This window comes from Vulpes lagopus, chromosome 19 (assembly GCF_018345385.1).
Source record: "Vulpes lagopus strain Blue_001 chromosome 19, ASM1834538v1, whole genome shotgun sequence".
Classification (NCBI taxonomy): Eukaryota; Metazoa; Chordata; class Mammalia; order Carnivora; family Canidae; genus Vulpes; species Vulpes lagopus.
In genome coordinates, this window is record NC_054842.1 from 26,930,823 (window position 1) to 26,957,213 (window position 26,391).

A 26,391-nucleotide genomic window follows, 5' to 3' on the forward strand; every position below is an offset into this window, starting at 1 on the left:
ACGGGATTTGAGTGTAGAAATAAAAAATGAGTTTGCCAGCTGATCCAGCATCATTGCATATAATTGCCCCATCTCTGGTTGCTTGTCATGAGCTGTTGGCAATTGTTAAAATTAGCTTTACAGTCTGCCACAGATTAGCAGCAAGTGTGGTAAATGAAGACTCCCTCTTAATGAAACTAATTTGTATTTGAAAATATAACTACATTTATTGCCCCCATTATTTAAATGCCTGTACGCTAGTTGATAGTAAAAATGAACCTTTAAACTGAAGTTTTAGAAATGCTAGCTGAAAAATAATCTTTTAAGGAGTGATCTTTTTTGAAGTGGCTTTCCAGTGTCTTATGAGCATCTTGGGAAGCATTTCAGAAATAAATTAGAAATACTTTAAAATAAAAATACAAAGGTTTCAACATTGAAAATGACACAGGACATCATGCCCCATTGCTGATCAGCTTCTTCTGGAACCAGGTTCTGCAGCGATGTGCTGTCTGTTTTCTATCACAGGAATTTTCTTTGAGTGCACTCTGCTCAGACTTCCAGAACAGCCCACCCCACTGCACCGTATGCATCTGTTCACTGTCTTTCTCCTACTTTCACCTCTGATCTCCCTGAGAGCAGGGCCTGGTCTTCCCATTTTTATCTTTCCTAATTGAGGGCCTGATTTAAAGTAGATCTTAATAAATGTGTGATGAATGAGTGCATGCACATATGCATGAATTTGGGAAAGTTCCCTTCCTCGTGGAGCTGACAGTTTCTGCATGAAGCTGGTCCATCGTGTCTCAAAGACACACCTCACCCTAGATTTGATTTGGAAAGAACTGATTTTCCAGAACATCAGTCCATCAGAAGGCTCTCTGCTTTCTGGTCTTTTACAATCTCTAACGACGTCTCCTTGCAGCTAGGGTCTCAACCTCCCGGTGATTACCTTATTTTCCTCCCTAATCAGCATCCAGTTCCTAATTATTTTAGCCAATTTCTGCCGGAGAACTGTATGTTTATTTTGGCTCTTTTCCCACTGTCTCACCACAGGAATGGGGAAAGACCTCCTCTCTTTGCTTTACCTTTGAAGAACTCTTGGAAGATTTTTCTTGGTCCCTTGATGCTAGAGAGACGCATACACATGGGTGCAGGGATGTATTCTGGGAAGACAGAGGTATAAACAAAAGAAAAAAACCTCCTGTGTGACTGTCAGATAATCAAAGCTGATCCAGTCTGATCACACATAAAATGAGCAACTTGATTTACATTAGGTGTCAATGCGAGGTGACTGTAGGAATATGGAAGGGCAGAGCTGTGGGGGTTAGATGGACCATAGATAAAGCATGGGAAGACTTCATCACACATGAGTGATTTATATCATGCATCCCTTACAAAAATAGACAACAAAAGGAGGAATAACCATGAATAGGACGGCTCTCATGAGCTGATGCTCCAGAGTGAGACTCTTCAAGGGTCTCACCTCTGCCATGCCTCTCCTGGGGTCAGCACCTGGTCACCTTGAATGTGGAAAGAGAAGCATCATTTGTTAACAGGAACCCTGTACTTACCACACAACCCAGCAATCCCACTCCTAGGTGTTACCCTAGAGAAATGAAAACTTATGTCCTCATAAAAACCTCTGTGTGACTGTTTATAGCCACTTTATTCATAATCAACTGGAAAAGCCAAATGCCCTTCAAAGGGTGAATGACTAAAACAGGGCTGCTAGATGCAGGCAGTTTCAACTACTGAGGAGGCAGCAGGCCATGGTCATTTTGAACAGACTTGGTGAATGAGTTATATATTACATGATGAATCACCCCAAAATTTAGAGGCTTAAAACGGAAACAATGGTGTAGTGTGCTCAGGGATCTGCAGTTTTGGCAGTTTGGTGGAAACAGCTTGTGTCTGCCTCTCGTGGTATCAGTGTCTTGACTGAGGTGGGAGGCTCAATTTCCAAGATAGCTCACCAGCAAGATGGCTGGCAAGTTGGTGCTGGCTGTCGGTTCCTCTCCACATGGGCCTCCCTTTGAGGCTTCTTGGGTTTCCTCATGGCATGGTGGCTGGGATCCAAGAATCAGGCATCCCAAGAATCAAGAAGTAGGTGCTCCCAGTTTCTTAAGGCCCAGGTCCAGAGGCTGACACTGTGTCATTCCACCATATTATATTGGTCAGAGAACCATGGATCCCAGATTCGGGGGAGGTGATGTAGACCCCACCTTTCAATGGCAGGGGTGTCAAAGATTTGGGGGCCATATTTCAAAACCACTGTCTTTACCATTTACCTTCTGCCCTACTAGAGACTTTGACTCCTGAGGGAGACATGCTTCCACTGAGACAGAAGACTCCCTGAATGTCTGAGGGAGTGTGCGGCACCAAGTGCTGCCTGCATCTGGCAAAGCCAAACCCTCCACTCTTCCCTCTGCCTCCCACCTCTCACCGCCCTCAAAGGCCCATACCTGAGCTCCTTGTGGGCATTCTAGTATGAGCATGGGAACCTCCCATAGTAAACAGTAATGTGAAGCACTGTTATATCTTATTTTTCCCCCTTTTGTAAGCTAGATCTTTCTTGTTTGAGCATAGTAGGGCCTGTAATAGATGTTTTTACAATGATATGAAAACCTTTACTATTTTGACGGGGCAGGATGAATGGTAGAACAACATAGGAAGGAACTAAAAGGAACACTTGTGCCGGGAGTGAATAAGGTAGGGCCCTCAGCACAAAAGAGTAAGAGGAACAAATTCACACTAAGGGTTTATTGGCTCACAACTGCTTCATATGTCTGCCTTCCCAGAGAGAGCCATGCTGTAAAAGCAGTTGCTTAACTGGGGTTGCACGTATTCCAAAGAAATGAATCCTAAGTTTGAGACCTTGAGGATTTAACCAATACTACACTTTTGCTGCTGATTGGTACTGTTTTGCTTCTGGCTGGTACTGTTTATCTTTTCTGTGTCAGATCACTTGAATGATTTGCACAGAGCCTTGTCATGTCCTGTAAGACAAGCACAGTGCTCTTTGGGGTGAACTTGAGCAGAGACTTCATGTTTGGGACAAGCTAACTGAAATCTTAAACTCAACGTTGTAAATTGGGAGAATTTCTCTGAAGCTTCTTGGCACACTGTCCCCTATCTCCTTCCACCTCCTTAACTTTTTCTGAGTCTTTTTACTTATCCTGGTAATCTTCTCCTCTTTTTTTTCTATTGTCAGGGAACCTGTCGTTTATAGAAGAAATTAAGTCATACTAAAGCATTAGTGGCTGCCATAAGCTTAGTTCGTTGCCCTTCCCATAGAGATATTTGAGGTTTCAAAGGAGATCCTTGAGGGAGAGTGAATCTCTAATGCTAGAATTTACCTAATAGGATAATAAGAATGGGAGGATTTTTAAGGAAGAAGTTTCTTTTTTTGAAGGCCCCAAGTGCTCAGTCTTTCTTAGAGACGTAGGTATGTAAGTGACTTACTTGGTGAGCCTCTGGGTTATTTCCAGTTCTGCTCTAGTGGCCACAGTGCTCATCTTGCCAGGTCACCTGTTCCCCAGTACCCAGGAGCCTTCCTGTCCGCTTGTCTTCTGCTTAGCCTCAGCAGATGCCAGGTGGCTTGCTTTTTAGTAGTTAAATATGCAGTCTCCGTAATATCAGCTATTATATCTGCAGAACTACAGAGTATTTTACAAGTAATCAGTTCATGCAGATTGCACATAAATCATGTCTGCCCTGGCCCTTTGGACACTAATGTTCCCTTATTAAGGCATAAGTAAGCCTTCCTGTTCTCATCCATCCATCCAGACTTTTTTTTAATTACTGAAAAGTATAGCCTGGTTGTCACGACACCACCCTTTTCCACTCCCCCCCCCCCCCCCCCACACACACACACTGCTTTTTCAAGGTTCATTTTGTTTTTCTGGAGTTTGCCAATTTGCCTTAGGAAGCTGGGTACCTTGTGAATGGACTAAGCAAAAGGAAATTCTTATCTCTAACAGGAAGTGGTCTCCACATTTCTGTTTGTGATATTCTTGGCCAGTTAATGTTTTTGTGAAATATGTTCTGATGGCAGCTCTAGTACCCCAGAGAAGGGGGAACATTGGTCATGTTCAGTGCACAAAAGGAAAATATCTTCTGCTGAAGTCTGGGGAGTAGATAAAAAGTCATTTCATGAATGTCATTCTGCCTAAACAGAGAACCTTGATTGTTTTTAATTCCTCGAAAGGCTGGGAGCTGAGCCCACTCTAATATGCACATTATTCTAACATTTCTCCCATTTTTCTTTCAAGCTGTAGCCACAGATCTTCACTCTAATACACGTGGATTTCTGCTTCCAATTTCTCTGGCCCTGCTATTAGTATTCAACCAGTCTTCATTTTGGTCTAAAATGACTTTAAGAGCATGGAAGCACACTATTATTTCCTGTGGTTTGGTCTAAAAAAGAATTAAAGGGGGGACGTTTAGATGAGGCCTGTAAAAATACCACCATCTACTTTTAGAGATGTTTTATGAACATAAATTCCTGTCTAAATAATTACTGTTGAGGGCAGAAAGGACTTTGGAGTTTGGAAATTGTACCAACAACTTATTATCCTCTCTTAGCAACCACAGTGAAAGTGACACATCTCTTGTTTTGTTTTTTCCTCTCAGACGGGCTGACACCATAATGTACCATATTGCTTTTAAGATCTCATTTTTAAACCATGTGTACAGATGATAGTGGAACTGAGGCGCTCCGAGGTATTATTTTTCTCAGGGGAAAAAAAGATAGAAGACAGGTATGCTTTGGTGTCATTACAGGAGTGCGGGATGGCTGGTAATGGTGTCCTCACAGAAGGAGAAGCCAGCCTGGGTACTGAGCATAGTTCCTCCAGTGTTCAGGTCATACACTGAATTATACTCTGGGTTTCATAAAGGCTGAGACCCTTTATGTAGTCGTCAGGGGTCTTTTATACTATGGTGTTTAAAAACAAAATCTCAGAAAAAAAAAATCACTCTCCTTTTCCTTTTCTTGGTTTCTGCTGGCAGCTGCTGAAATGGGTTGCGGCTTGAACAAGTTAGAGAAACGCGATGACAAACGGCCTGGAAATATCTATTCAACTTTAAAGAGGCCTCAGGTGGAAACCAAGATAGATGTGTCCTACGAATACCGCTTCCTGGAGTTCACTACCCTGAGTGCCGGTGAGTGCAGGTGGCCCACACTCCTGGTGGCATGTGAGCTGGGACCCAGCCTGTACCTGAGGTCCCCTCCCACCCCAGAGCAGGGCTGGTGGGGCCTGACAAGGATATACTGGGGAGGTGGGCAGGGTGGGCTGCTGTGGGGACCTGGAAAAGATGGGCCTTCGAAAAGGTACTCTCTACAGAAATCTAGATTTTTATTTGGAACTTTTCATTTTTTAAAAGATAGCAACTAATTGAAATTGTAACAAGTTAAAACCAGGTGTGAGTCAACTGGTACACACAGGCAGGTGGGCTGCCTTTGGCCCGCGGGGCAGCTAGTGTACAGACTCTGTCATAGTGAGCTACGTGCAAAAGGAGAATTTGCCTTATCTCCTATTGACGTGCCTGCCCACCCAAATTTACCTGTCTGTTGTCTGGTGTCTTTAAGAGTGCTTGTCCATCTGGGCTTGGCTTTGCCTCAGCTGATCCTGAGGGTGTCCAGGTCACACCACTAACACTGTCCGAGTGGCCCTGGAGTGACTGACAAGCAATAAGGTTTTCACCTGGAGTATTTTCTGAGCACCGACTGTGTGCACAGCATTGGGCTGATGCTGTAGTTCAATCATGCAGTGTGTCCTGGTTTCCTGGAGCTTCTTACCTAGTGGGAGAGAAGACTCATATACATGAAAAAAAATACCTCAACAAACTATAATTGTAAGTAAGAAAACATGTAAAGCATAAAATATGTTTTCAGAAGAGAAAAGATCATTCTTTCGGTGTAGGGCGCAGTCCCTAGAAGTTGCATGCAAACATAAGTGCTAATCAGGAATCTTGCCACTTTCTCCCTGGGCTGCTGGATATGTTTTAAGCTTCTATTAACAGAGAAGAGGATTCGTGGGAAAAGCCCTCTATTTGGGGGTTTGAGTCTGGAGTGGCTGGGCCAATCACTAGGCCTGCTATGTGCTCTTCTGTCAAAGGAGCACATAAAAACCCATCTCATGGGGCAACTGCAGAGACCAGAAGAGGAGGGGTCTGAGAAGCTCTTAGCATGATGCGGGCACGTAGTAGGGCAGCTGGTGTCCATCCACTCCTCTTACCATCTGCGCCAAGGCTCCCCCTGCTTCTTGAGCCCTGAGAGACATGGCCAGCTGGGTGTCTCTGCAGGGACGTTCTGTGAACCCCTGCACATCCCCCAAACAGAGCCCTGCATCCTCCTCATCAGATTGCCTTTCTGCTGTTGTCCTTGGTGAATGATGTCACCACTGTCTTCTCAGACAGACTTGTCACCTTAGTCATCTGTGACCATGCCTTCTCCTTGCCCAGGATTTCCATTGTGTCACCCAAGCCCTATTAAAACTACTTCTGAAAATGCTTGTAACATAGCTAATGTAACATGAGCAAATCTGAACACAAAATTATTTGGAGCATTTGGTCATCCATTATTTGTTCCGTGAACATGTGAGTACCTACAACGGTCCAGGCATCATAGACCATGGTTAAGGAGAAAACCAAAGCATGTGTAGGAAAAAAGAATACAAGGAAATATGCCAACATGTTAAATATTGATTGTTAGTAAGCTGAGAAGATGGGGGCTTCTTTGTGTCTCTTTCATATATATATATGAATATATATCACACACATATATATGAAAGTATATACATATATGTATATACTTTGCATCATGGTTATGTATTTTTTATTATTAAGAAGGGTAAGTTTTGGGGCACCCGTGGTGGTGCAGTAGTTTAGCACCGCCTGCAGCCCAGGGCGTGATCCTGGAGACCCTGTATCGAGTCCCACGTCAGGCTCTCTGTATGATGCCTGCTTCTCCCTCTGCCTGTGTCTCTGCCTCTCTCTCTCTCTGTCTCTATGAATAAATAAATAAAATAAAATAAAAAAAGGGTAAGTTTTGCTCACAGAGATCTTCAGGAACGTGTGTCCTTCTCTGAGTACTGCTCCGTCACTTACACCTGAGTTATTTCCCTCACTTTCTGATTTGTTGCCTGCCTTGTGCTCTGATTAGAGCACCCACACTGCTTTGCTGCACTATGCTTCCTTATATTAAATTACCTTTTGTTTCCTGATTATGAAATGAACATACCTCCATCATAAAAAAAATTAGGAAACCGCTGGACAAATCCCAACTGGTCTCCCTGCTTCTACCCTTGTCCCCCTAGAGATCATGTCACTCTTCTGCTCAAAGCCCTGCGTAGCTTCCCTCACCCTGAGTGGCACCAGTTACTCTCCATCTTTATCCTCTAGATGTTTGTCCTGCGTGTTTTGCCATTTCAGCCTTGCTGTTTCTTGAACCCTCCAGGCTTTCTCAGAGCCTTTGCACTATCTGTTTCCTCTGCTTGGAAGTCCTCCCAGATATACCCTTGGCTCAAACCCTCAGATCTCTGGTTTTCTGTGAAACCTTCCCTGACCATTTATTTTAAATGTCTACTTACCCTGCAACTCCCCATCCCTTTGTCCTCTTGATTGCTCTCCATGATGCCTTCTATTGTCTAACATGCTGTATATCTTGCTTATTGTTATTTGTTGCTTATTTGCGGTCTGCCTTCTTTCATTAGAAGGTAGGATCCCTCTAATGAGTGCAAGATTGTGTCTGTTTTACTCTCTGCTGTACCCTCGATACTTAGAATAGTGCTTGACCTATTGTAGATAATCAATAAATATTTGTTGAATGAATACTTAATGTATATTTTTGTGTCCTGCTTTTTTGCTGCTTAACGTTGTAGAGTGAGGCAGTACCCTGTCATCCCATATGTTCTCAAAATATGATTTAAAGGCTATATATGATTTAATCACTCAGCATACCATAATTTATTTAACGATTTTCTTTTATTGGACATTTAAGTTATTTCGGGCTTTGGGCTATCATAAATAATGCTGTGATAAGCAGCGCTGTACATAAATCTTTGCGTGCATTTTTGATTATTTCCTCAGGAATTACTGAGTTGAAAGATATGAATGTCAAGACTCTTGACAAATTGCCAAATTGCCCTCTAGACAGGACCTATTTGTGTAAAACACAAAGCTGATCATGCCGAAACCTTTGGCTGGTTCCCTTGGAAAAATGCAGTGGACGTTCCACCCAGTGCTGAGGACCTTCCCGCTCAACTTTGCACTTTGTGGACCGTCCCCTACTCCTGCCTTGGAGCACAGTGGGCTGTGCCTCCCATCCCCATCCCAGCTTCTGCTCTGCTCCTGTGGCACAGCGTCTGCCCCACCCCTCACTGCTTGCCAGAGTCCCACCACCTGAAACCGTTCTCCCTGACATCCATCCTGCCATGCTTACTCTCTTCGGCATGCCTGCCGTTTGTCAGTACCATCCTTATGACACTTTTATTACATCATGCATTAAATGTATTTGTGTTTCCTTGAGGGCAGAGATCAAGCCTTGCTTATCTTTCTGTGCATCTTTCTTGTTCACACTTTTTAGCTGAGAATAGCATGTCCTGAATAACTGGGTTCTAGTCAACCAAAGTAAGTGTGACATATGCTCACCTGTTTCCCTGGCAGCCCATCAAGTTCTTTTCCAAAAGTTCTAATGAGATCATTCCTTATTGCTCCAGAATGAGCCAGCATTTGTTGAGAGCCTACTATGTGCTAAGTCCTGTGATGGTGCATTAGGTCTTCCCAACGTTTCCAACTTTATCAAAATTAAAATAAAATAATTTAAGCACATTACACTGCAGGTATTTAAAATGTTCAAACCCATGAAACCATGACCTCATCAAGATGCAAAACATTTCCATCTCCCACAAAGTTTTTTCATGCTCCTTTGTAATCACTCCTTTTTTTCCAGCCCCCTGTCCCCAGACAACCAGTGATATGCTTTCCATCACTGATTTTATTTTCTAGGATCTTCTATGAATGGAATAATGTGGGACATACTCTTTTTGGCCTGGCTTTTTTCACTTGGCTTACTTATTTTGAGATTCATTTGTGTTGTTTTGTGTGTGGTAGTTCATTCTTACTTTACGGCTGAGTAGTATTCTCTTGTGTGGATGTACCATAGTGTGTTTATCCGTTCATGTGTTGATGGACATTTCAGTTGTTTCTGTTAGGGCTGTTGCAAATTAACATTCATCTTTGTGTGGCTTCTTATGTCATTTTATTCTCATGGAAACCCAGTGAGCTACATGGGTACATGCATTCCTTTTCTGCGGTTGGGTAACCAATACTCAGAGAGGTTAAGTCACTTTTCTAAAAGACGCAGTACCAGGAAGTGACTATGGCAAAATTTGAATTAGATCTCAAGGGCCCCAGAACTCCTGTGCCTCATAAACTGCAAGGTGCTAGACAAATGGGCGTCAACACCAAGTAGAACATTCTTGTTAGAAAATTTGTTATCACCTAGAGGGGTGTAAGGATAGTCCTCTTCCATAGGGTTTTAGACACAGAAGATTTTTAAGTAACAATTGATAGGCTTATTTCTCATGGGGAAGTTGCTCATCTGACTTTAACAAATTATAAGTTGGGGAGAGGGTGTGGGCCTCTTCCACCTGGTGGCTTAGACAGGAAGGGGACATGTGTACTTTTACAAAAGTCAGAATCAGACTTGACACTGTTTTGTCTGTCCCTTACTTAGAGCTCTGAGCTACTGTGGATGATGTCGCAATAGGCAGCCTCACTTGTTGGGCTGACTGAGGTGAAAAGCAGCAGGATTCTCAAAGTGAAGCACATAAGCTGCCCAAAATATCAGTTCTGAGTGATTTGATTGGGTTTCAAATTTTCAGTTAACTCTGGTCACCAGGGGATGAACCTGCCCTTTGATGGATTTCATCACAGATACAGGCCCATAAAGCACCACAATCTCTGCAAAATGGTGCCTTGTTATCCCTTTTATACCTATGTTTTGCCAGCTTCTCTGTGCCAGGCCACTCTGATACCACTTGAAAGCTACCTGTATCATGAGAATTGGTTGTGTTTTAGACATGTCTGGTGTCAGGGACAGTTAGCATAGGGAGTGACCTGCATAGTGAGGTTAGTGCCCTGGGCTTGATTTTGCTTTTAAAACATCTAGTCCTGTGCTGTCCTGTACAGGAGCCACCAGCCATGTGGCCGTTTAAATGTAATAATAAAATTAAATAAAATTAAAAATTCAACTCCTCTGTCATACTAGCCACATTTCAAGTACTTAACAGCCACATGTCGGGGATCCCTGGGTGGCTCAGTGGTTTGGCGCCTGCCTTTGGCCCAGGGTGTGATCCTGGAGAATTGGGATTGAGTCCCACGTTGGGCTCCCTGTATGGAGCCTGCTTCTCCCTCTGCCTGTGTCTCTGCCTCTCTCTCTCTCTGTCTCTCATGAATGAATAAATAAAATCTTTAAAAAAAGAAAAACAACCACAGAAAAAAAACAGCCACATGTGGCTGGTGGCTGCCATATCGGACAGTGTAGATAGAAACATGTCCAACATCATGGTAAGTTCTATGGGGCCATACTGTTCTAGTCTGTTTTCAGGGGAGGATAACTTAGTTCCAGGTCTGAATCTGCATCTCTATTTCAGACTAGTGAGCCATTTTTATTATGAACATTTGCCTCTGGGTCCACTGGTCCACTAGGGCCTATAAGATGACAGTTCATTGATTCCACAGATACTTAATGGTGACTGGAGGCCAGACGTTATGTCCTGAGGAAATATGGGTGAACCAGACAGGAGGTGTTCCCAGTTGCCTTAGTTAGCTCAGCTGCCCTAACAAAATACTCCGGCCTGGGTGGCTTAAACCACAGACATTTATATTCTCAGATCTGGAGGCTGAAAGACTGATATCCGAGGGCTGGCATTCCTGGGTCCTGGTGAGAGCCCTCTTCTTGGCTTGCAGCCTTCTAGTTGTGTCTTTACATGGCTGAGAGAGGGACAGACAGAAAGCTCTGTCATATCTCTTCTTACAAGGACATGAATCCTATAAGATTAGAGCCCTACTCTTTTGACCTCATTTAACCTTAATTCGTTATTCCAAATAGTGGCACTGGGGTTGGGCTTTCGAAGGGACACATTCAGTCCATAGCATCAGTCTAATCTACTAGTTCAGATTGATTCATATCTCTTACGGATGAAGAACCAGGCAATTTTAGGACTTGCTGCTAGCCCGTGTGATGGTGATACAGGGGACATGGTAACCCCAGTCTTGTTGGAAGGGTGTGTGTGTTGAGGAAGACTTGAGATCTGCAGGTGGATTTAGCCAAATTAGCAGAAGATTAAGGGTATAAGGAGATTGTTTTTTCAGGCAAGGGGGACAACCTATGGGAGGGTCAGAACCTGGAGACAACATTGCATATATGGGAAGCTGTAGGCAATTCAGTTTGGTTAGAGTGTGACCTTTGGTTAGAGTGTGACCTTTTGGTTAGAGTGACCTGGAGGCCAGATGACTAAAGATCTTAGATCTTGGACTGAGGAGTCTAGCTTTCTCCAGAATGCTGGAGGTTTTTAAGGTGGGGAGAGGGTGGGTGACATAATCAAATTCACATTCTGGAAAGCCTGCTCTGGATTTATAATGAAGGAGAATGGAACGGGTAAAAAGTGGGGAAGGAGAAACCATTTGGAGGCCACTGGAGTTATTTGGCAAGAGGTGAAAGTGGCCTCTGCTGAAGGAGTGGCAGTGGGGACAAGAAGAGTGGGCCAGAGGGTCAGGACAGATTAGGAAGTGGTCCCAAGGACTGACTGGCAGGTAAGGGAGAGTAGGTACTAGAGGAATGGATGGTGTGCAGGGCACTGGCCCAACTGGATGCTCAGATTCTGCTTTAATGCATTTTCAAATAATATATTCACTCCAATATCCAAGTAGCCCTTGGAGTCAGAGAGAGAGAAGGCCTTCCTTCCTTCCTTCCTTCCTTCCTTCCTTCCTTCCTTCCTTCCTTCCGAAAATCACCTTGACAGGTAGTAAGTAGTAAGTGGTACCAGCACCCAGTGTTTTAACTCTCTTAACACAAGATTTTTTTTTTGTTTAGAATTTTATTTATTTATTCATGAGAGGCACAGAGAGAGAGAGGCAGAGACATAGGCAAAGGGAGAAACAGGCTCTCTGTGTGGAGCTAGATGTGGGATTTGATTCCAGGACCCCGGGTTCACACCCTGAGCTGAAGGCAGATGCTCAACCACTGAGCCACCCAGGCATTCCTACTTTTGCTTCTTTCAGAATAACAGGAATGAGATCATATGGTGTATGGTCTTTTGTGTCATCTTTGACTTCTTTAACTTGTGACTTCTTTGACTCAGTGTAATGCTTTTATGATTCATCTGTGCTGTTGTATGTATCAGAGTTCATTCCCTTTTGTTTCTGTATAATATTCCATTGTTTGGATGTGCCATGATTGGTTTAAATCATTCTTTTGCACATTTGGGCTATTTCCACTTTGGGGCTATTATCAAAAACTGCTATGAGCGTTCCGGGGTGGCTCAGTTGGTTAAGCCCCTGCCTTCAGCTCAGCTCGTGATCCTGGGGTCCTGGAATGGAGCCCTGTGTCGGGCTCCCTGCTCAGTGAGGAATATGCTTCTCCCTCTCCTCCGTCTGCTTACTGCTCCACCTTCTTGTGCTCTCTCTCTTTCTGTTAAATAAATAAAATGTGTTTTTTTTAAATCTGCTATGAACATTTGTGAACAAGTCTTGTGTGGACTTATGTTTTCATCTCAGTTGGGTAAAGAAGTAGGAGTGGAATTGCTGGATTGTTTGGTACATGCATATTTACCTTTATGTGGAACTGCCAACTGTTTTCCAAGATAGTTGTACCACTGAACATTTTCAACAACAATGCGTGAGAGTTAGTAGCTTCATTTTTTTCACATGTAATGATGAGAGCTACTGCTTATTCAGCACCTAGTGTTGTATTAGTCAATTTTAAAAACTAACAACAATCTTAGAAGGGTAGCTAGCTAGTTACCGTAATGGTATAGAGGAATAAATTGAGATATTGAGTTTCAAGGGGTGGTAAAATCCACTTATTCTAGGCCAGCAAGATGTTAGGTGTTTGTAGCACCATGAGGCCATCACTTTGGGCTCTCGTGGTTTCTAAATTTCCTGCACACTGGGGGGATTGAAGCAAAATTGGACTTCAACATGAAAAAGTTAAAAAGTCCCTCCCTGCTCCACTGCATATCTTCTTTAGGCTCATCTTCTGCTTCTTCTCTTAAATTCTTGCTAATAAAGAATTCCCATGACATGCATTACAATTTCTAAGATTAGTCCACATTGCGACAGTTTAAAAATTCCCATCTCTGTGGTTTTCCTGTCCAAAAGGTCTTGAAGAAGTGACCTTTGGGATTTTTTTCTTTGACATTGTGCTGACCAGACTCATACTTGGATTTTGACTTCCAGCATTTTAGCCTTTCGGCTTGGTATGTAAATTTTGGGTAGTCATGATAATAACACAGGATGACATACATTATTCAAAACATGCAAATTGTTCATTGAGTCATTTTCAGGGTCCAGTTTTTATTTAACTTCCAGTCTGGGCAACCTTAGCCCTCACTGCAGCTGCAGAAGCAGCTAGTAATCTTTGTGTAAGTAGTCATTTTAATCTTGCTCCACAACCAGGAAAAAGACTTATCTAAAAGGATGGATCATAATTTACATTAAGACCAAGAAACAAAGAGATTCAAGTGTTTTGGGGTTATTGGGTGCCTAATGGCTAGTTGTAAATCCTGGCATTGTTAGCCTGTCAGATTTCATGGGTCATGAAGGGAGGTGATAAGCAAGGTCTAAGATGCCATCCAAAATAATGCTAACCTACACGGAAAGACTGTGAGCCTTTAGAACATATCATTTCCTTCAAGTCATAGTTCTCCAATTTGAGGGTGAATCAGAATCACCTGGAGGGCCTTTAACACCCAGAAACTCAGACCCTGGCCCCAGAGTTGCTGATTCATTAGGTCTGGGGCAAGGCTGGAGAACCTGTAGTCATAACATGTTCCCAGGTGATACTGATACGGCTGGTCTGGAATTCGTTTTTGGAGAACCTCCAAAGACCAGGTAGAGTGCAAATTTCTTTTATCTGAGTGAAGAGGGCAGGAAAAAAAAGTTTGATTTTTTAAGCATAAAATAAACTCAATAAATCCTTATATACCTAACAATATATAATGACCTGCTCATAATTTATTGCCTTGAAATAGTTTATAATATATTTGGAAGGACAGGCCATACTCCTTTTTTTTTAATAAATTTATTTTTTATTGGTGTTCAATTTACCAACATACAGAATAACACCCAGTGCTCATCCTGTCAAGTGCCCCCCTCAGTGCCCGTCACCCATTCACCCCCACCCCCCACCCTCCTCCCCTTCTACCACCCATAGTTTATTTCCCAGAGTTAGGAGTCTTTATGTTCTGTCTCCCTTTCTGATATTTCCCACACATTTCTTCTCCCTTCCCTTATATTCCCTTTCACTATTATTTATATTCCCCAAATGAATGAGAACATATAATGTTGGAAGGACAGGCCATACTCCTAAGGCAAAAATAGTACCAGCTGACACAATAATTCTCAAACTTGCTTAAAAAGTTCCCATGCCCACCTGACATCCCGGACCAGTCTAGTCTTGGGGAAGGGACTCAGATATCAGCATTTTTTGAAACTACAGTTGATGCCAGCATGTGGCTATGGTTGAGAATGAGTAAGTGGGCATTTGTAAAGTGCTAGGTGGTAGGTATAAGTGTGGGTACCCCAACTGGTTACCTTCAGTGGGTCACATGTGTTGAGATTTTATTTGAATCTCCTGCAGGTTGCCTCCAGGTCCTCAATGTCTAGTTTCTTTCCCAAGAGTGCTGAGTGATTGAGTGACATGCTGTCGGTTGGGAAGCCCTGGAATAAACAGTTCTCAAACTTTATAGCAACACCAGAATCACGTGGTGAGCTTGTGGGGACACAGATTGCTGAGCCTCTACCTCTAGAATTTGTCCTTCTGGAGTTCTGGGGTGGGGCCCAAGAGTTTGCATTTCTAGCAAGTTCCCAGGTAATGCTTCTGCTTGCTGTTGCTCCCACTGGAACGACATCGAAAAGTACGGGGTTAGGCCACAGGCCCCCCAGCAGCCAAAAACCTCCTTCTTACCCGAGTTCTCCGTATCTCAGTTGTAACTGAAACCCAGCCAACCCCAGTGGATTTCCCACCTCCTCAGGGCACTCTAAAGCCTTAAATGGTTATTCATCCCATCTGAAAAGCCAGTCCTTCTCAGACTGGCTCCCTTTTATCCATTCCTACCCTCATCTCCTGACAGTCGTTTATGAACCTACCTGCTGTTCCCACAGTGGCACCACACATTCCACCCCTCTGCCTCTCTGCGTCTACTGCTCCTCATATGGAGTGATGCCCCTTCACCACACTCCCAAGTCTGGGTGCTCTTTCTTTTTCAAGGTCCATGGAAAGCTTCATCTCCTTCAGGCTCTCTTCCCTGCAAACCCAGCCCTAGGGGTGACCAGCCTCTGTGGAGGGGACAGTGGAGGAAACAGGAGGGAAGGATTCGAGAATGAGAGGCTGCATCAGTGGGAATTAGTGTCTGCCAGGCGGTTGCTGGGGACTCTCCTGGAAGAGGAGTGAGAGGTGTGTTTAGGGAACAGTTTCTTGCTGGCCAACAGGTTTGTAGCCAGTGGTCTGGGGTCTGCAGAAAACTCCTTCTTGGCTCAGAGGCCTTAGTGAACCCTTCTCACTCATCAAGACCCAGGGGCATACCCTGGCTTTCCAGTCAGAACTGTGGCTCTGGCCAACACACACCAGGCATATTGGGGACCCGAATATATCCCCAATATCTAGATAGACCTTTATTTTCAGTTACGCAGCTCATCACACTTAGCAGTAACCATGCCACCTTAGAAGGGTCTATAAGCTGTGGTTGGGCCCCACCAGTCACGTGGTTCAGCGTCTTCCTGGGCTCTTTTCTGGAAGGCTTTGCCTTAATTAGGCCTTCACTACCTCTGTTCTCAGCACTCCTTTTCTGTGCCTTTGCCTTGTCCTTGCCAGCCTAACCAGGCTCTGTACAAATGAGCTAGAATTGAAAATCTAGACCAAGTGTGAATGGAGAACGGATCAGGACATGGGCTAGAAGTGACACTTGGCTGCGGGGAACCAACAGATGTGAGTCCCCCTTTACAAGGATGTCTGACTCTGACTCAGGAAGGTAGGGAAGGAATGGAAAAGAATAGGGGGATGGGGTGGTTATTTGCATTACAGGAGGATTCTTGGTTTAAAGTGGGTTTCATCATGGGGTTCCTTTAGATGGAGCCTCAAGTGCCCTCAAGTGTTTGTTTTGCCATCCTTAATGAGGTATTTATTACCTCTCTCTAAATATGATACCTGCAGCTTTTGAACATAACAAACTCATCTATAATATTTGCAGCTCTTCAGCAGAATTGAACATAAAGTCACTGATGTTGATGGCATTTTTTTCTTTTTTGGGTGAAACAAACCAACCAATCAACCTTGAAACAAAATGTCAGAAGCCAAGAAGGAGGGGAGGAGGATGGATAGAAGGAAGGCCCAAAGCAGCCCTTGATGTTATAGAATAAGGCAGGAAATTCTCTGGTCTGAGTTGGGGATGTTGGCTTTTTACATCCCCTAAATCTTAAGCTCATCCCTGAGGGAGGTCCTCCTGATGCAGACTGTAATCATAATGGCAGAAAGGCTGTTCTATGCCCGTATCTTATCATGGCTTGCTGAGGATCCCTGCAAATGAGATTGTGACAGGAGCAATGGGATTGGATGATGACAGTAATAATAATAACATTATTATTATTGGTAACAATAGCAACAGTAATAACAGCTAATGAGCCATGCACTGTGCTCTGTGCAAATTAATCCCCTAGGATCCTGATTTTACAGACAATAAGTAAACAGGGCTCAGAGAGGTTACCCAAGTTGCCCGTGGTTGCACAGCAAATAGGTGATAGGGCTAAAATCAGAACTCAGACTTGCATTCTTCAACTCCTTTGCTTGTAAGCGGTGTTGGCTCTACCACAGGTCTCTCTGGTATAGCTTTGAGGCTCGGTAGACTTTAACCTGTCATTTGAAGGCCCCACTATGCTGGCCCTCCCTTCAACTGAGCTCTGCTCTTGGGAGAACTTACCTATATGTTTTGGTAAATGAGGCAGTGAGGATGAAAACAGCAACTGGGCATTACACTGTACAGTTGCTGTGCAGCTTTGCATACTTGAGCTCAAGGGGTCCTTACAACTTGATAGATGATTTTTTATTGTTGAGATAGAGAGGCTCAGTCACAGAGTGGATGTGCGGGCCACAGCTTGACCTTCAGTTTTCTGACTCCACTTATCCTGTTTCTTGCTGCTTCCCAGGACCCTCAGAGTCTGGGGCTTGGAAGCCATGAGAAGACTACACTGTCCATCATGGACTGGGAACTGTTTTCTTATTTGCCAAGATCATGAAATTGGCTAATAACCCACTAGAGTATAATGTTGGCTTCCATGTGTTGCTGGTTTTATTTTATTTTTTTTTTTGTTGCTGGTTTTAAAATAGGGTGCTTTGACCTTTAGCTCAGATTTGGAAGGCCAAGTCTGAACTCGGGTGTGTGGGATGGCTGCTGCTTAGTCCCATTTTTGTCAATATGCCAAGCCCAGAGGTTATCCTGTGCTGAATATAGACTCCTCCTTTGCTGAAAATAGTATGTGCAATAGGGTAGGGAAACATTTTTCTTTCCTAGAAAATCACTCCTTGCTGCTCTAGGTAGCATCGACTTCTGTGAAACCATCTGTTCCTCCCAGTATAATTTCCAGACTATTAGATTAAACAGTTTCTCCTGACCCACTTTCGGCTTCTGTTTTCTTTCACCATTCATTAATAAATTGTGTAGCAGAGTTTTCATGGAGAGCGTGTGTGTATGTTTATTTAATTTCAGTTTGGGCAACAGCGATTGTTGAGTGCTATGAACTTATTTCCTACCCGTGTTTCATTTTTGTTTCAGTTTCTGTAATTGCTAAGAATTGGTTGCTTTTTTAAATTTTGTTTTGTTTTTAAGACTTATGAAAGGAAGTCAGTGGCATGAGTTATGGGTTGAGGTTCTGGTTGGGAGGTGTGCTAAAAACAGACCCTGTTTTTATACAGAAGATGCAGAGTGGTAAGGAAATCGGTTCCCATAAAACATGTCTTGCTGCAGATAAATATGCTTTTACAGAGTTTGTGGGGATTTTTAAAGATAAATGAGATAATATGCGTGACATGGCGTTAAGCTTTTCCGAGCAAAGCGACTCTATACATCTTCTGTATTGTTGTTGCTTTTGATAATGCAAGCAAGTCTATTAGTATTAATGTTATTGTTAAATATTCACTAATGGAGGTAATAAGATTAGATTTAAGAGGAAGGAAGGCATTCTTTGCATTCCTTTCCTAATGTAAAAATTCTTCTGCTCTTCTTCTAGCTACTCCGAAGCCAGACCAAGAAACAGCACTCAGTGTTGTGTGAGAATAGGCTCAGGTTTGGGTGTGAGTCCGTATGTGTCTGTGCCTGTGTGCACGCAGTAAATTTCAGCGACTTAAGGCTGCCTTCAGTAAAATGATATTTCTTGGTGAGGACTGTTATCTGTCAAAGCAAAACCAAATTATTTTTCTGCAGAATTCATAAAAGCGGCGCTGTAGTGGGAATAATTTTTATCTAATTTGGTTAAAATGGAACAGAAAACAAGTTAATGTTCTATGTATGCTAGTAATTATTGTTACTAGCAATAGTGCTTCAAAGAATTTTTATAAAGAGGCTTTCTCCAACACTTTGACCAGATTTCACTGATGCTTCAAAGAGAGGAGGCTTGTTAAATTTTGCCTCAGAATTTTTTTTTTTTTTCAAAAGCAGTTCTGGTGTGAAAAGGCAGAGGATTCTGGCTTCAAGTTGCATGTCACCGTCATTATGTTTAGAAAGTCATTTCCTCAGTTCTGTGTTTTAGACATACCTGAAGCTGTTCTTTGTTTACAGGTCATCTGATAAATAAAAACTACATAGGTGATGGGTACCTGCTACTTTTACCAGCAGCTGAGATATTTTCCCATTCTGTTGGATAAACATACTTTTCAGGTGCGTACATAGGATTTATTAGGAGGAGGATGCATTAGTTTGACAGCCTTCTTCTCGAAAGAGGATGGGAATTATTTCAGTTTGGCATCCCAGGTGTATATTCAGAGTTGCTTAGTAAGCATGAACACAATATGGCACAGTGTGGAGGGAATGCTTTTGATCTAAGGTTGGTAATATATTCATTCCTAAGGGAGCTGGCAGGCTTGGTTGGTGGACTTTCCTTAACGGAGAAATCAGTCTTGTCTGACAGGCTTATTCAATAAAATTAATTCATTGGATATTTATTGATTACCTGCTCTTGGTCAGGCAGGGTCCCTCAGTGTAGGAACCAGTGTCTAAAACATCCCATCCAAGTCTACATTATTAATGTCCTAGCCTAGTGTCTGTTTTCCTGTATCTGGAAACCAGTCCAATGTGGGCACACTTAATAGAGTCTGTGTGTTATCTTAGAAGAGCATCTGCCTTGACTTACCATGATTTATCTTTGACTTGGTGGGCGCTGCATGGCTAGAGATTTGTCTACTGTTTGGTGGGCACAGGAAGGCCCTGGAAATAAGATCTGAAGTCTGATCCCTGGGCCCACTGACTGCAGCTCAGAAAACCCGAGTTAGTGTCTCAATCAAGCCAGCTTTTGCGGGGTGAGGGACTTGTTTGGGCTGCTCGTGCACACAGCTGAGCTTATGGGGACTCAGTAGGTGCATCCAGGATGCTCTGGACTTCAGTCTGTTATGGCTTTCTTGGTGACCAATGGTCTGCTTGGCCAGGGTGAGATAAGCTTGTGAAAGAAAAGTTCTTGCTGCTTCTTGCAGCAGCCTGGGCCGATTTAATGCCAGGACCAAGACTAGGAACAGAGAGAAGGGCATTGATGGTTTTCAGGATTGCCTTGCTTTATCCCTTACCATTGTTTCTTGTGAATTTGGAAACTATAAATTCAAACAGAAATTTATTTCTACTTGGCAGTATTTACTGTGGACTTCACGTAAGTGGATTAGACCAAAATAACTAAAATCCAAGAAAAAACTATCTTTTCTCCTAATACCTTTTACTTGCTTTACTATGAAGTGAGGAGTCAGATGTGGCTTAAGACAAGTGATGGGGCCAGGGCCCCAGAGAGGTGAAGGAACCAAGCTTTTGTTGTTTAAACTGAGAGGAATATGAGTTGAAAGCCAAGTTAACTGAGGTAAAAACAACTTTATTTTTAAAATTTTTTTATTTTTAAAAATTTTATTTATTTATGAGAAACAGAGAGAGAGAGAGGTAGAGACACAGGCAGAGGGAGAAGCAGGCTCCATGCAGGGAGCCCAATATGGGACTCGATCCCGCGACCCCAGGATCATGTCCTGGGCTGAAGGCAGTTGCTAAACCGCTGAGCCACCAGGGCTGCCCTAAAAACAACTTTAAATTCAGCTTTTATGCTGATTATTATTATCAATGTTTTGCTTATTGTTATTATTAATATGCCGTGATAGTAAGCTGCATGGTAGGCATCCTCCAAGATGGCCTTTGGTGACCCTCCTAGCATTCTCGCTCTTGTGTAATCTTCCCTTGAGTGTGGAAGGACCTAGTGACTTGTTTCTAGTGAATGCAATATCATAAACGTAATGGAATGTCACTTCTAAGATTAGGTTACAAAAAGAAGGTGGCTTCTATCTTGGATTCTCTCTTGCTCGCTCTTTCTGAGTAAAGCCAGATGCCATGCTGTTAGCCCAGTGGAGAGACCCACATGGCAAAGAACTTAGGGAGGCCACCTGCTAATAGCCAGTGAAAAACTGGGCACTTGTCCAGCAGCCCTGGAGGACCTGATTCCTGCCAACACCCCTGTGCATGAGCTTGGATGTAGGTCCTACCCCCAGTGGATCCTTGAAATCCCTCTAGCCCCGGATGATGCCACCTCATAATAAGCCTCGAGCCAGAAACACCCAGCAAAACCTCACCTGGATTCCTGACACACAGAAACTGTGAGGTAATGTTTGTGTTTTAAGCCACTAAATCCGTGGGTAACACATTGTTGCATAACTAATACAGGCAGTTTATGTTAAAAGCTTTGTTCTTCTAGGATAGGCAGCATTGTGGAGTGGTTGAGAGCACAGACCCTTGAGCTAGACTTCAAATTCTGGTTCTGCCACTTAGCTGTGTGGCTTTGGGAAAGTCATTTAACCTCTCTGTGTCTCGGTTTCCTCATCTGTAAACAGGAACTGTAGTTTTGGCTTTCAGACTCTATAGTCCAGGAAGACTAACTTAAGGGAGGTGGAAATGGGTTTTAATTGACAGAATCCACAATTTCTGCCACAGTAACTAGAAAGAAAGGGCAACATTGGTGGCTTTTGTGCTCTCATGGCCCAGACCAGGTGGCTCCCATTTATCTGTGGGCAGTTTTCCAGAAGGAAGGGCAGCCAATACACAGCACCTGGCAGATGGGGGCATAGGTCCCTTAGTCCGGAAGCAAATTATTACTGTTCATTTTTCTATCTTTGCCCTTTCTTTGATGTCATGAGCTATGTCTGTAGCATTTCTCAAATTTCATGCCATAGGCCCTGTTGAGCAGAGCATATCTCTTCTCAAGACTAAATTATATGTTTCAGAAAAGCCTTTTGCTTTGACCACAGTTATATATCAGCTGGGATGTAAATTGCTAAGTCGGCCTTCCAATTGTGAAAGTCAAGATTTGTGACATTTAAACATATTGATGAAATGTAAATGCCCTGTGGATACCCTTCTACAAAGCCCTAGCACCTATATAAATAAATGATCAAGAAGGGCATGAAAGAGATGGGTATCCAAATCCCTCTCTTAAATTTGAGAATTGATCTTTACCGGATGCCAGCACCTAGTCATCCCCCATCAGTAATAATGATGTTTGGCTCTAACCAAATGTCCCCGGTTCACTATGGGCTGGTTATTTGATGATGCAACTGGATTACTTCTTTTCTCCTTTCTTTTTTTTTTCTTTCTCTTCCTTTCTTCCTTTCTCTCCTCCCTCCTTCCATCCCTCCCTCCCTCTTTCTTTCCTTCCTTCCTTTCACTATGTCCCTCTAATCTGAACACATACTCTAAAAATTAGCATCAAATTTTTGTCTGGAGAAAGAAAAAAGTGCATATAAATGATGCTACTAGCTCTCCTTGATTTTTGAGAATTTCTTGTGTCTTCTTGCTGTTTTCACTTTATCTGCTCTCTAGCAGGAAAATAAAATTGCATTCGATTGACATACTCTCCTGCTGGGAACCCAAGATATATTACACACTTTCTGTGTGTTTCTAGTTGTGATGAAATGGTAGAGAATCCCTGGCAACCTTAAATAAGATAAGCACCAGCGATTTATCCACAATCAGGAAGGAATATAATAATTTGCTCATTTTTTTCCCCATTAAAGAAACACTGTAAGAGTTGAGGTAGCTGATGCCATGTGAACAAGAGTGTGCTTTAATGGAGACCCATTAATAATTTACCTTAATAGTGTAATAGTTGCTGTTTTTGTGACCAAAAATTTGTTCCAACCCCTTTATGGATGAAAAGTAGGATCAATTAATATTGAGTGATGATAGCCTCCCTGCAGAGAGAAAATGGGAAATCTTGGTGTCGTCATCCGCCTTGACTAAGAAATAGCTTTTCTTAATTGTACGGAACAGAGAAACCCAGGGGGATGTAATTCATTTCTCTCCAGCTTGCAATTTAAATTGAAAGTAAAGAAAAATAACCACATGCCAGAGTGGGGACATGAACTCAACCACTGAGTTATGTCTTACATGTAGAATTCACTGGAAACGAATGGACAGCTTTCTGCCCAAGTTGGAGGGTCTCCTTCCACAATGGCTTTGCTCAAGTACCTCTGATATCAGGTGACCAGAGGATTTCTCTCTGATGGTACTCTGGAACCTCTCTGCCTGGAAGGCTCTGCCCCCACATCTTCTCCTGGTTCATCCCTTCTCTTCATCTCGTCTCTGCTTAAAAGCCACCTTCTCAGAGAGGCCTTGTCTTAAGACCCTGATTAAAATAGGGTCCCCTTGCCCCGTTCACTTTTAACTTTCACTCTCTGTCTTACTATCTTCATGGAATTTGTCTTCATCTGAATCTGTTTTATTGTTTTGATGTTATTTATGGTGTCCCCCAACCATAATATAAGCTCCAGGAGGGCATGACTCTGCCTTTGTCATTGCTGTCATCAGAGCTTTAATGCCAAGGCATTGAATGTCTGAATGAATGAATGAATGAATGATGAGTGTAAAAACTCCATAATGCAAAGCAATTTAAAAAAATCTTAGATGTGCACATCAACCTTCTTTAAAGGTATATTGATTTCAGGTGGATGACACAGTCTGAGTGGATCTTCTGAATGTGATTTGGTGCCATTATCCTTATATACTTGTGCCAATAGCCAGAAATCCCAAAATGTAACCATCCCATGGACATCATTCTTCTGTGATAAGCTCTCAGAAGAAAATCTTCACAACATTGATCACAATTCCTTATTTGTTCAATGTCTTCTCCCTTGATGAATTTTAAACACTTTGAAGATAGAGGCTGCTTCTATCTCATTAACTGCTCCAGCCTCGGCATTTGCCACTGAGCTACATGAGGCTGCTTCTGGGAATAATAAAATGTGCTAGAGGTTGGAATCGGCTGCTGCCACCTGGAGGAAGTGCCACAAGAGAAGGAGGCCCCTTCTCCCTCTCTCTCCATCTAATGTCTATCTGGAGCCCCCACTGGTAGAACCTGATAGGAACCTAAAAGACCTAAAACCTAAAACCTAAAACCTAAAAGGAGGAATGCCATTTTCAGATTCCTGGCTTACAACACAGATCAGAGTCTAGAAGGGTAGATGGACCTGAGTGACAGCAACTGAATGACCAGCACAGCCCACCCCTTCAGAGTCCCAGCATCTAAACATCTTCCTGCACATTTTAAACTTGACAGGACAACACAACAACAATGTTTCTGCCTAACAAGATGTGACTGCTCTTTGTACAGTGCTCTTGCTTTCTCCCCAGGAAGAGGAGACACAGAATTCCAATTGGCACAGTGTCCTTCTCTGGGTGACATGAGTGATTTTTCTAGTTCAGCCTGTAGGATACAGAATGTTTATATGGGACTGCTGGAGCTGGAAGAGACTGCAGTGTTGCTCAGCTGTGGATGCCTTGAGTATTGGAACCTAGCTTTTGCCCTCAGCCAGCACCTCACCTGGCTGGAGTTCATCACCTGGTGGGATAATCCAGAAATCCAAATCCTTATTGGTCCTCAAGCCCTTTTGCCTTAGTTTTCCATTACTATTTACTATTGGACATGGAAGTATCAAGAGGCACTCCACAGACTGCCGTGGGTTCCATTTTATGGCAGCAGTCCGATTTGGCTATCTCACCTGCCAATCTGCCAGTTCAGTGAACCCATTGCTGTGTTGTCTGGTAGAAGAATTCCTTCCTTGAGGACCTCCAAACCAGCAGGCCTAAGAGTTGGGTCTAGTAGGAAGAAGAGCCATTTCTTCTTCTACCCCTCGATTGCTAGAACTATGTATTCTGGCTGTGGTATAACTTTGTCCTGAAAGAGTGAACTCCCAACTTGTCAGGATGTTTTTCTCTCATCTGGCTCCATGGGAAAGGTTGGGCTAATAACTGATGCTTTTTTTTTTTTTTTCAAAGAGTATATAAATTTTTCCAAACATAGTGATGGCAAAGGCTCCTTCGACTTCAACTCTGCATTTCATGGTGAATCAGTGGTTTAAAAGTTGCATTGGATGGAAGCCCATTTCTTCAGCCACCTCTTCTTGAGTGCTTTAAGGTGGCCATCAGATGCCCAGACATGTCCAGGCCATTGTCCCTGGCATACTTCTCACCATGGTTGGCTTCCTGGGGGTGTGCTGGCATCTTTCTCGTGGCCCCAGGATCAGCCTAGCATGTATTTATCTTGTAGAGAAGAAGGAGAATAGCAGCAGCATTAACTGATTAGTCCACAGCTGTGTATGCGTTCATCCCCCCCACACATCATGCAATAGCACAGGTTGAGTGACTAAGGGCACAGATCAAGAGTGAGGCCTGCAGATATGGTGGGAATCCTGTCTCATTCACTTTGTGACCTCAAGTAAGTTATTTAGCACCTCTAGGTCTCAGTTCCTTACCTGTAAAATGGCACTGTATTCCTGGGTTGTTGGAATTGAAGGAAATCATCAGATGACATTGGGTAGGCCTATAGGTAAGATGCAGTAAATGGTAGCTATTTTTATTATACCAGATGCAAGGAAGAGTCAGGTTAGACTCATGTCCATGAAGACCTGACAAGATTTACTGCCTAAGACAGGAATGATTTAAATGATTCTTTGGATCTTCATGGCCCCATCTGCAAAATAAGGTTATTTGTCCAAATTGATCTTTTGAGAAGGTCCCCTCCATTGCCAGGATGTTGACAGACAGTCGTTTACTGCATTGAGTGGATAACTGTGAGATAGAACCGTGTGGAATGTGGCACAAGCCAGACTATGAGGACCATAAGCATTGGCTGAGGAAAGGTCAGTGGTGAGGGCCGCACTTAGGCCCAGGTGACACCAGACAAGGACAGGGCAGGATAGAGAAAAGTGGGGAAACCTAAGGAAAAGTTCCCCATCAGAGGTAGAAGCTGGCTGCCTTGGGGAAAATAGTAGTGCTTCGTATTGATAGAGGGCTTGCAAGAGAATGCAGAGTGCTTTTGTGGCTCTTATTTAATCATTCAATAATAAGGAACTCTGAGTCTTAGTTTATGTACAGGTAAGATAAGAAAGTGATCAATTTGTGAAAATGTGGTGTCTTGCACTACTCCAGTGACCTGGTGTCATGGCATCCTGCCCAGTGTTGGAGCTGAGGTAGGTTCCTCTGGTTAACAGTGTTGAGTGCGCTGAGCTAAAGGAATAGACAAGGTAATTGCATTCTGAAAATATTGTGTGTGTGGTGTGTGCACACACGCACGCTCACATGCACTTACACATCATGGGAACTGGCTCTTAGCAATGAGGAGGTTTATGGCCAACAGTGATTTCCCAGCATTTAGAAGAGGGAGGAGCCTCTGAGGTCACCCCACCCAGGTATGACCCTGTGCAGATGAGGAAACTGAGGCCACTGATGGAGAAAGAGCTTGGCCACAGCCAGCCAACCTGGTGGCGCCAGCCCCTGGAAAAATCCAGATTTTCTGGCGACTCCTAGTCTCACCATGGCCCTAAATTGGCCACGTTCCTCAGCTTTTAACATTGTGTTAATCAGTTCAACTTCAGATGTCCTCCCCTGTGTAATTAGGGGACTGACC

At 43.3% G+C, this 26,391-nt stretch overlaps 1 protein-coding gene across 2 annotated transcripts in view; it reads left to right on the forward strand.

The window, feature by feature from the left end:
* Positions 1–26,391, forward strand: part of RFTN1 (raftlin, lipid raft linker 1) — a 198,097-nt gene that overhangs the window by 12,148 nt on the left and 159,558 nt on the right. For both annotated transcript variants that reach the window (XM_041734082.1, XM_041734081.1), the window contains exon 2: positions 4,987–5,139. In XM_041734082.1, coding sequence (XP_041590016.1) covers positions 4,995–5,139 — 145 coding nt within the window. In that variant the 5' untranslated portion in view covers positions 4,987–4,994. The remainder of the gene's footprint in view (positions 1–4,986; positions 5,140–26,391) is intronic.